This window comes from Cyprinus carpio, chromosome A11 (genome assembly GCF_018340385.1).
Source record: "Cyprinus carpio isolate SPL01 chromosome A11, ASM1834038v1, whole genome shotgun sequence".
In the NCBI taxonomy this organism is placed as follows: domain Eukaryota; kingdom Metazoa; phylum Chordata; class Actinopteri; order Cypriniformes; family Cyprinidae; genus Cyprinus; species Cyprinus carpio.
Genome location: NC_056582.1, coordinates 9,973,257 through 9,985,646, shown reverse-complemented (window position 1 = coordinate 9,985,646; position 12,390 = coordinate 9,973,257). Strand labels below are relative to the sequence as shown.

The 12,390-nt window shown below is 35.1% G+C and overlaps 1 protein-coding gene across 1 annotated transcript in view; it reads right to left on the bottom strand.

Moving 5' to 3' along the window:
• LOC109055094 (inactive N-acetylated-alpha-linked acidic dipeptidase-like protein 2) overlaps window positions 1-12,390 on the bottom strand; it is a 261,704-nt gene that overhangs the window by 104,914 nt on the left and 144,400 nt on the right. Inside the window, exon 5 of the mRNA XM_042766172.1 lies at window positions 9,321-9,459. Within this exon, the coding sequence (XP_042622106.1) occupies window positions 9,321-9,459 (139 nt within the window). The remainder of the gene's footprint in view (window positions 1-9,320; window positions 9,460-12,390) is intronic.

The window sequence follows — 12,390 nt, the reverse complement described above, 5'->3', positions numbered from 1 at the left end:
CCCACCACAGATGTGTGGGCCACAAAATGGATGAGGGCTCCTCACTGTCGTATCTGTTTTTTTTTTTTTTTTTCTAATGACATTCTTAATTGACCTTTATTATGTTTTTATGATTATTTGTTGGAGTATCAGCAGACCTGGGGGATGGAGAATTCTCATTTAATGATGATTAGGATTTAATGAGAGCCTAATAGCTTCTCTCTTTGTGTTCTCACCTGCAGGAGCCTTACACAACACACAGATCAATGACAATGCCCTAAATGTCACACAATTCCACTTATTTTCAAGCAACAGAAGAAAAGTAAAAAATTAAGTTTGTTACATTGAAAAGCAACTTTTGAAATTATAAGCATTCACTGTAGAGCAGTTCACAGTGCACTTTTAGAGTTCATCTGGAACCCTCTACCTCCCCAGCTCCACCTGTATAGATCTGCTATGGGTTATTATATATGTGCAGCAGCAGTATGTCTTAAATACTCACAGCACTGTATCTGTATATGTATTGGCAGTAGCAAGTTCCTGTACTTGCTATTTAAAATAGAAATATTTTCTAACTATGTAAAAGTCAATTTAATGCATCCTTTTTTTATTGTCAATTTAATGCAATTTAATATAATGCATCCTTGCTGAATAAAAACATTCATTTATATACAGTGCCGCCCACTAATATTGGCACCCTTGATAAATATGAACAAATGTGGCTGTAAAAATGAATCTGCATTGTTTATCCTTTTGATTCTTCATTAAAAAAACAAAAACAAAATTCTAATTATTCACTGAAGTAAAATGATGGAAACTCACATTATGAAATAAATGTTTTTTTCTCTAGTTCACATTAGCCACAGTTATTGGCACCCAATTATTGTAACGTCCTTTCCCCAAGATAACAGTTCTGAGTTTTTTTTTTTTTTTTTTTTTTTTCTGAGAACACTTAACAAGAGATCAGAGACCATTCCTTCATCCAGTATTTCTCCAGATCCTTCAGAATACCAGCTCCATGTTGTTTCTTCTCTTCAGTTCCCCCCACTCATATTCTACAGGGTTCAGGTCAGAGGACTGGGATGGCCATGTCAGAAGCTTCATTTTGTGTTCAGTGACACATTTTTGATGTTTGTTTTAGATCATTGTCTTGATGGAAGATCCAAACATGGTCCATTATAAGATTTCTAACAGAGGCAGTCAGGTTTAGATTTTTTATCTGTTGGTATTTGATAGAATCCATGATGCCATGTATCTGAACAAGATGTCCAGGACCTCCAGCAGAAGGACAGGCCCACAACATTAAAGCAATATATTTAACCGTGGGCCCAATTTGGTGGGTTTGCTGCCAAAAAGCTCTTTTTTATGTTTCATCCGACCATAGAAGCCAGTCCCATTTGAGGTTCCAGTCATGTCTGACAACTGGATATGCTAGTGTTTGTTTTTGGATAAGCCAAAAGTGTTTTTCTTGAAATTCATTTGAACAACGTGGTGATGTAGGGGCTGTTTGATATATATATTATTAGGTTTCTGACCCCAAGATTCAACTACTCTCTGCAATTCTCCAGCTGTGATCCTTGGAGAGTCTTTGGCCACTCAAATTCTCCTCCTCAGCGTGCATTAGGATAATATAGACACACGTCCTCTTCCAGGCAGATTTGTAACATCTTTAGTTGATTGGAACTTCTTAATTATTGTCCTGATGGTGGAAATGAGGATTTTCAATGCTTTAGCTATTTTCTTACATTCTTACACTTCATTTGTGGAGCTCAACAATCTTGTTCTGTAGATCAGAATTATATTCTTTGGTTTTATTCCATGTGATGTATGATTAAAGGAATCTGGCCTTTGTGTTCCTTATATTTATAATTCTGTGGAACAGGAAGTCATGGCTGGACAATTTCATGTTCATAATAACCCTGGTGTGCTAAAAAAAAAATGTAAATATGAATAGGAATATATATATTACTCATAAGAATTTCTAGGGGTGCCAATAATGGTAGCCAACATGCATTGGAGAAAAAACATTTATTTCATAATGTGAGTTTCCCCCAACTTTCAATTGTTTTACTTCAATGGAAGTTTACAATTTTGATGAAAGATCAAAAAGATAAATGATGCAGATATATTTTCACAGCTGCCTTTGCTCATATTTACCAAGGGTGCCAATATTAGTGGGCGGCACTGTATATACATGCATATCTTAATGGCCTCAGACTTTTGAATGGTAGTGTATATAACCTAGCTAAAATCATGTCCACATTGTTTGCTATAGATATGATTTAAAAAAAAAAATATATATGCATAATAAGTATGTTAATATATAAAAAATGTTTTTTGGCCACAGGGCATTAGAGCAGAAGGTAAATCTCACACCAAATGTTATTAAAATACACTCTCTCCTTCTCCTTCATGCAAACACACACACACACACATTCCTGCTCAGAGCGAGCACACTGGCTTCTTCATTACTGCCCATTTGTGAGGTGGAGGTATGTGTAAATTCTGCCTCTGGCTAAAACAATAATCGCCACACACTCAGCATGCTAAGAGAGGAATGGATTCAGATCCAGAGGGCTTGAAGAGAGGAACAACTTTAAATTCTTGTCTGGTAAAATTATTCCCTATTTGCAGAGGCTAAACTGTGGCCAAGTCTCTCAGGATATATGGCACGGGCCGGGCCCTTCAGGGGAGGTTCATGAAAGAGGGGCGGCTCGACAGCAGCAGCAGCACTGGACAAAAAGTAAATAACATTAGGACTAGGTGCTTCTATAAATACTAGGCCGACTTTTGTAGCACACTAAAGCAGCGAAACAAGAGGGTCTTTCAAGAGAAACAAGAAAGTTTTTCTCACAGATTTATAACACTAAAGCAGTGTTCATCAGTCTTTCAGACCATTGATATATATCTGTACTCTGATTAGCCAGAGGCAAATTTATTTATAAAATGAGATTATAGATCTCATTTAGAAATTAGAAATTAGACTATAGAAATTATCATTACTAAGTGCTCTTTTAAACTAAAATGCTGCATATTTACTAATAATAATTCGAATTTCAAAATTAGTCTTTTTAAAATCTTTTTTTATTATTCCTCTCATCGCTTTCACAAACTCTTAACTAATCCAAACCCATAGGCATTTACAGTAATAAAGGCATTTACTATGACAACATGAACAAACAAATAAATACAAGAAATAAAACACAAAAAACAAGAAAGAAATCATGGAAGGAAGGAAGGAAGGAAGGAAGGAAAGAAAGAAGGAACGAAGAAAGAACACAATAATGTTCTCTCATCCTCCTCACTCCTTTCACTGCTCTAGCTTGTGTACTAATCTAGTTTATACTTTAATCTGTACTGCAAATATTGCTGGCTCTCATGTTTTATACTTGAGGTCTCTCTGACCACATGTATAAATACTGTAACAACGTAGTATTTTTTTAAGCATGGTTAAATTATGCTTATAACCAGTTTTTAGTGAAATTGTGTTTTTAACCTAGTAAAAGGGTTCTCTTTACCAAAATGTATTGTGTACTCCTACAGCATATCTGCAGCATTAGATGATCTGGCTTCATTTAAAGCCCTGGGTGTGTGTTAAACACAGCTCTTTGTATTTCATCACGTTCCTTTCTTGATGCAATAAAGGCAAAACTACAGCCATCTGACAGGGGCCACATTTCTGGCACAGTGGGGGTCCGAGCAACAGGACAAACTAAGCAGCCCGCCCACCCTCTGCAGATGAGATAAGATGGTCCTAGATGGTCCTAGCCGGCCCAGGCAGGGGGCCGCGCTGACCTTCTGAAAGAGATGACAGGAAGCTTTATTTATTGCATTGATTGTTGCCGCCCATCCTCCATCAAAAAAAAAAAAAAAAAACATCTAAACTTCCAAAATGTCATTCTCATGTTCCCAAATGCTGTAAGCGACAGTCTTTTATTTCAGCAGAAATCCTATAAAAATAAAAAATAAAAAAAAATGTCTCATGATACATTGAAATTTTCACCACTTTCACATTTCACAAGAGTGAAATATTTATTTAATAAAAAGAATAATTAATGATTTTTTTCATCGATGATGGGGGGAGGAGTGGTTGTTAATAATAATGCTGACATATTAATCATGCCAAATGGACAGAAGTGCCGCTATTGAGAAAATGTAGACAGCAGAGTAATTTCCTCAACTCAAGGCACTTGTGCACTTTGACAACGGCACTATCACGCTCACACAAAGAGCTGAAGAAGAAGAAGCAACATTTCCATAATGTTATTGACCAAGTGCCACATTTATGTGTGGAGTGCAATGCACCCTCTGTTTTATTTGCATGTCTATAAGCTGGAATACCAATCAAATGATAGCGATGGTAGAAAAGATAATTTTCAGACTGAGTGCATTTCAAATGCTTACTGGTTTAAGGGCAGATAGTAAAGAGAACACATGAGGATCAGCTCTGAGAAGTGGGAAGGGGCGGCATTGCGGTAAAGCATTCCTTTAATGAACTTTAAAAAGCATCTAGAGCCTAAGTAATCAAGCTACTCATCAAGTAAACGAACCACGACTTAAAGTATAATTACGATGCAAAAAGTTCTTGAAATATAATCATACTCTGCAGCACTTTATTCTCATTCTGTTGTGATGCTGTCTTTTTTTGCAAAAAAAAAAAAAAAGAACCTAATATGAGTGTACTAATGGATGGAAATGATAAAAAGCAGTACGAGTTACGTTAAGGACTGGCAACTGTAACAAGAAGTTGCAGACTGTCACTTTAGTGAATAAATAAATCTAATTATGTCAACAAATAGCATAAAAATTCCAAACAAATCAGCTACATTTTCATGGCACAAACTCAGCTATGACTCTTCCGTACAAAGCTTTGTGACTGTTCATGTTAGCAAGCTAAACCACTGGTCAAAACATTTTATTATTATTATTATTATTATTATTATTTATATATTTTTTTATTATTATTATTATTATTATTATTTATATATTATTTATATTTAATATACAGTAAAACACATAACCAGATGTAAATCTGCCTAAATATGTATGGTAAGTAACATTTAAAAATGTAAATTTTGGGTTCTGTAACATTTATTTATTTATTTATTTATTTATTTATTTATTTATTTATGTTTTCAAAAGAAACCTTTGAATTCATTTTAATAAAATTGTAATAGTCTGTGTTGGCAAAGCTGAATTATTATTTTTTTTAAGGTTTATCTGATGAATAGAAAAAAAAAAGCATTTATTTGCAATAAAATCTTTTGGAACATAATACATGTATTCATGCTTTAAATCAATTTAATGCATTGTTTGCTGAATAAAAATGTTAATTTCTTTAAATAAAATATTTAAAATCTGAAAATTTAGCATAGTTCAAAAAGGCAATAATAAAATTCAGAGCTCTAAATTCTAATATGCTCCACTCAGACTGTCAGTCTGTGTATTAGTGGTGAGGATTTTTAGTGATTCTTTTTCTGAGGATTACATTATTACACCAGTAAGTGGCAAGAAGTGACTGTCTTTATGAGTGAATCATGAATCTTTCAATCAAACCGAATGGTTCAAAAACACAGATTCATCCAGGGCACAAATAGACAATCCCAGTATTTTATGTTGTCTCTCCAAGTAACCTTGTCAGTTTCTCTTCAAACAGATCACCTGCTATCTGAGTAGGACAGGTTTTATTGTTTACATCACAATAATTTTTTTTTTTTTATTATTATTTATGTATTTATTTATTTATTTTACCCCCCTGAAATTTGGCTGGCCACCCCTGTAGGTGAGACTCCTGCATTAATAGAAGCAGTGGGAAATACACAGGAAAGTCATACCGAGTGGAGAGACTGGACACATTGTGATGGTTTGGAGTGACATTGCACAGAGGGCGTTGCTCTTCCTAAAAGCAGTGGTTAGCATTTGTTCATTAAAGACTCCTACTTGGGTCCCATAGCTGTGGTGTATTTAAATAAATATGCAAATGACTACATTTCTATTCAAAGGCTTCTTTTCACTTCAACAAGGTTTCAAAATAACCCATGGGATACAATTTGTTCCATGTGAATAAAACCACCAGTCAGCAACTTGAAATTAACATGTAAAATTTATTTGAAGTTCCCCACTAATGTCACATATCTCTCCCTCAGATATGTGCCCAACTTTAAAGGTTAACAAAATTATGTAATCAAAAAAGGAAAAAGCAATGAGACAGCAGAGCAGAAGTCTAATAAAGAAAGCAATGCTTTTCTACGCCAGCACTCCATTTATGTCCTCCAGCAGCTTACTCACTCATTTCCCAACCAGAAGGATGGGAGAATTTATCCAAAATAAGCAAAATGAATAAGATAGAGTCATGGCTCAATAAAACCGCACAACACTTGTTCTCCAGAGGCCGCAATTCAGCTACACAAAGCATTTCCTCTGATTGAATCAATGTGCTTGGCCTTCTCTTTTGGTATTAGAGACAAATGTTTCCATGTGTGTCTTAAAGGCATCATGTTATGCAGTGTTTTGTTTCATTCACAAGTCATAAGTAAACAAGATCTTGGAATATATCCTGACGTCTAAAGGCAGGTGCACACAGTTTTCTGTCCTTTACAATTGTTGCTTGTCAGATTCTATGACCAAGGCCATCACCACAATTCATTGGGCCCAGAATCACAAATGCAATGAGTAGGCTATACATTATCAGAAAAAAAAAGATAGAAATCTGTCACTGGGACGGAACCCTTTCAATATCAGTACTAATATGTACTAATAGGTTTACTTTAAGGTACCTATATGTACCATTTAGGGGTACAGAGATTTGAGCTTTCATACCTTAGGGTACCACCCCAGTGACAGCTTTGTGGCTTTTTGTCTAAGAGTGTACAGCAGCGTGGAGGATCTTGTGGGAGGGTTCTGGACATTGGTGAAGCCATGGAATTTGTCTCAAGCTGCAAAATAATGACACCACATGCACCATGCACACTAGCTTAAATAAACAATGGGTTCAATTCAAGGAAAGCTTATTTGACAGAGTTTATGGCATAATGTTGATTGGTACAGTTTCCTTTGTCATTTGTTTCCTTTAAAGGGGTGGGTCAAGGTGTTTTTTTTTTTCTTTTTTTTTTTTTTTTTTTTTTTCATGGTTTCAATGATTGGCCCTGTTCACTTCCATTCGGAGTGTCTCACTGTAATCCAGATTTTTGTATTACAGTACTTATAGCACATTACAAATGTTGTGCAATGAGCTTAAGTTGTGCTTTGATCTTAATTTTTACTTAAATTGGTATGTTCAGGTGAGTTGATATGTGTTGTGCAATGAGAATGATCAGAAAGGGGGAGTGTAAATGAAGTTTATATTAGTGGAGGTGTATTGAAAAATGTTGTGCAATGAGCATGTCATTCTTTTTCCATTGTAAATATTCATCTCAGTGGGGAAAATGAAAAAAACAAGTTTTGTCTATCAGGGGACTACTAAGCATAGGTGTCTGTTTTTAGTGTCTATTAATCAAAATGTCTGACATAGTATGTCAGTACAACAAAGAGATTAAATTAAATTGGAAACAACACAACTATTACTGTATAGCTGATATTTAAGCCTAAATAAAGCATTTTTCTTGGAAAAACCAAGAAAATAATATTTCAGAGCAAATATTTGGTCAACATCTATATTCTCTATGTTGTTTTTAATTAAACAAAGTCATAGACTGACATCTACAGCTAATGATCATAAAATCTGCAGCAAGTCATACAATAAGCTCACAAACAGACACAAAATTACAAAAGGGCTAAGCAAAATGTGAACATAGTATGGATCATGAAGACTGCATAAAAACAAATAGAGTCTGACCTCTGCTGTTCAGTGTATTGGTTCACCAGTGTACAGTACATTGCATATATTCTGTTTCTAACAAACAAAACAGTCACAAGGACAATAGTCCCACTGGATAATCTCACATTGTACTCATTTCCTGTGGATCACTCTGACAAAGGGCTTTGCTGAAGAGAAAACAGGCACAAAACATCTGCTAAGACATCTGTTTGCAGGCCCCGTTGTGCCCTGACTCCGCGGCCTGCTGTAAGCCCACGCTATCACTCCAGTAATGACACGTCCCAGTGATCCTGCACCGCAGAGAGCCAGTGTCAGCCAGGGCTGCACTGAGGTCTTCTGTCATGGGCAGCACTCTTAAATACATTCTTTTTATTTTCAGCACCTAGGACAATAGCAGTGCTGCACATACACAGATGACTTTCAGAATCATGGACAGCACACCATATATGTTTTAGACTTGCTATAGTCATCAATAGATGCTTAAAGCAGAACATTACATTTCTTTAAACTATACGACAAATGCAGGCAATGACAAACGTATGTGGCCAAAACAGGCCAAATAAAGTGTGTGAAATGAAAACTGCATTTCTAAGGATCCTTCAAATTGAGATTTCCTTGTGACGTGCTGTACTTGAGGACCTCCAGCACAAGTTTGAAACCCCCTGATATAGCATATCCGATTTCAGAACCACGGACAGTTGCACACATACAGCTGACTTTCAGCACCATGGACAGCACACACTATAGGTTTTTTTATATACAGTTGCACAATGCTACAGTCACACAGTAGATATAAATTTAAAATACATGTAAATACCAAATACATAAATAAACGTTTTTAAACTGTAAGTCATTCGTTTTCAGTACCATGGACAGCTGCACATGCATAGCTGACTTTCAGCACCATGGACAGCACACACTATAGATTTTTTATTTGCACAATGCTACAGTCAACAGTAGATATTTAAATACACCAAAACATTAAACATTTTTAAATTGTAGGTCATTCGCTTTCAGTACCACAGTACCTGTTTTTTTCATTATTAAAAATAAAAGTCTGAAATGGAAAATTTAATTAGCGAAGAGGTAGATGTCCAAAAGCAGTAATCATCTTTCTATCACTAGCTGTTGCCTAATGTGATTTCTTTTTTGTTGTGAAAATTATCAGCATGATTAAAAGTGTTTGCCTCGAAAGTAAAGTCTGACCACTTAAACACTAAAGATATATTTTTAGGTTATTTTTAGGTTAATATACATTATTATTATTATTATTATTATTATTATTATTATTATTATTATTATTATTATTATTAAATTCATATTCATCAAGTCATTGCAGGAAAGCTAAACTTTATCTATCAGGAAATGAGTTTACAATCTCACTGTCAAGCAAAATTATCCAATACCAAGGTGTCTTTCTCTCCACTTGAAGGACGTTTTGATGAGAGTATAAAATGTAAACAATAAAATCAAACCTTAAGAAGGTTACAGTGTCATGGTGTTAGTGTCTGTTGAAGATACTTACCACTTCTGGCATCGTCTTGAGAAAACGGGTTCCCACCTGGGTTCAGGGTCACCCCAAAGGTCTTATTTCCAAATGGGGCATCACAGGGATCCACATAGAGAAGACAGCCACCAAACCCCACCTCTGCCAAAAGAGAGAGCTGTGGAGAGATGACAGAGATTAAACTCTTTATGCAAGATACATTACGGTTTAAAAGTGTGTGTAAGTGTGTGTGTGTGTGTGTGTGTGTGTGCGTGTGTGTGTGTATATATATATATATATATATATATATATATATATATATATATATTATATATATTGTTGTAGACCTTTGGACCCATCAGGATATGAATACAACATTTGGTATTGTGCGTTTCATAAAAATAACGTGCAATCCAAATGTGTAATTTGCAATTTGTTAGAGTCAGTGAGTCAGAGCCTCTGAAGGTAACTAGTTCTTTCTCTGGTCCTCATTTTGAGTGGACAATATCACAATAGCAATAGTAATTTATGAATCTCCTTGTGCCACCTCAGTCAGTTTGAATATCTGAGTGTGTTTGGCCTAACAGCTGGGAGTGCTGGGCAGCTTTTTTCACTAGAGCTTCCAACTGCTCTGCCAAATTAGCCAAACCATATTATTTATCACAGCAACTCAACTTGTCAGGGATTGAGGAAAATTTATGTATCTTTTATAAAAAATAAATAAATAAATAAATAAAAAAATTCACTATATACTTCAGTGTAATTGGTGTTTCTTAAACTATGGCCATATTTATGTCCTAGAAGTTGATTATATTAATATAACAAATATATACAGTTTTTTTTATTAAATTATGCAAAAAGTACTTACAATACATTATGTGATCAAAAAAAAAGTTTTAAAACCATCTCTTTTATCATAAAATGCTATAAAGCATGATACATACTTTAAGATGTGTTGGAAATCACATTGAGGTGCACATGACAGATTTTTTTTTTTTTCCTTTTTCTTTTTGTGATGCCTGTATATCCAATGTTAGTAAGCAAATTCAATAAACTAGTGAGAGTTGAAAGTGTGTCTAAAAAGAGTTTATTTTCTGAAGGTCCATAGGGCCATAAGTGCAGATAGCTGAATAAACACCCACGTAAAAATCGATAATCTTAAAGTAGAGCAAATAATTCCCAACATGAATGAATTTGAACTTCATACTTACTTTCCCAGGGCTATAGAAATAGGATGTTGCTGCCTTACATGGCAGTAGATGTTTATATCATCTGAGTCACTGTTCAAAGGTCCCTGTTTGCCTTGAACATCTCGCCGACAATCTCACTGCGACTGCTAATGGGGGCGTATACCATATGCACAGCAGCACATCATTTATGCTGATGGTGCCAGCCGTGTCAGCGGTTAGACTGTGTGTCAAACAGACAGGCACATTTGGTGTGAAGGCATATGCACCACTGGGTGTTGTGCAAATGAAACTCCCTAGCACCTGACATCCATATGAGAAGCCAGCCAGAAGCCGCTCTCCATGCACGATAAAGATAAACAGGCTTGTAATAGGCTTGGAAATCTTCTTCAATATGGGAGTTGTTCACAGATAGCAATCAACACATTGTTGGTATTTTGGTTGCTTGGGAGCATCATGCCTCTTGCTAAACGCCAACAACATGTCCTTCATGGGAATACAAAGGAGCACAACTAAACACACAGCACTTGACATTTACTTACAGTCACCAATACACAGAGCGGCTCATAGAGGATGAGAGGAAATGCATTGCTTAGCCAATAATCTTCTTGTTACTAATTCTTTTATTACTTTTTGTAGGATTGCCATTATTAAAAGCACTGAAATAAAATGTGCTCCTTTGTTCCATTATTGCTCTTCACAAATTTGTTATGTAAATTGATCACTAATTACGTCAACCCAAACAAATTCTTAGATGCACTAAAAATCACATACAGTAAAAAACTGTAATATTTATGAATGCTACATCTACCCTTGTTCATCATATTATGTTAATGACACACATAAACTACAGGAAGTTTTTCATCTAAACAGACCGGCCTGTTAAGACGCTACCCATGATTTTGATACTATATTCTAAGGATAGGGCTTGAATTGAATATTAAAAGGGTTTTGAAGTTACCTGAAATATTGTTACATTATACTGTTTGTAATGAATGTTTCATGCAGCCGAGCATAACATCAAAACATCATCATCAAAAGTGCCATCATTCTCTGGGCTAATTGTCTGAGGAGGAGCAGTCAAAATGCTTGATCCTCACAGACTGAGCGTTAGCACTCACTTTAAAGAAAATCAATAACTCTTCCCAAACAAATGACAGCTAAGAGTGCCTGGTACAGAGCTAGAATTCAAACTGAGTCTAGTGCTCCCAAGGGTCACCATTTTCTGCATCATATAGTCATAACAATAGAATCGATGCCAATGAAGGCACTTTCTGTAGAAACTCAATGAGTATTAATAAAAAGAAAGAAAGAAATATTATTTTCTCCAATATTAATGAAAAAAAAATCATTAAAAATGAATCATTATATTAATCATCATTCATGTGAAACCAGTAAGGACACGTGCAGTCCTTTCTTGTTGTGTTCCACGGATAAATTAGTTGAAAGGTTTTAACAAAATGAAAAGTTCTTTTTATTACAGTCTTGTATTACATCATATCTATGTTTCTTTTCATGAACTCTTTTCATGAATTGTGTGGTTTAATTCTATGGTCTGTAGGAGATGAGATATTGCAGCAAGAAATTTGCTGATGACCCATTTAAATGAATGTGCAAAAACTCATGAGGTTCAAAAGGTTATCTGACTTCTAAGTGTTTTTATTCATGTATCCTTGAAGATGGTAGGCATATTTGTGAGTGGTATTGAATACAGCAGAAATGTAAAAACAGTGTCCCAGATCTTACTGTGCATGAGACATGCAAATTAATCACAACGCTACTGAGTACTGAACTCTTATAAAACATGAAAACATGCTTCTACATTACAATCTACCCAGTTTTATTAAATGATCTATTTATTATCTTTTAAAATACATCCATCTCTTCGAGGTTAAAAAGAACACATGCTTATTAAAGATGCT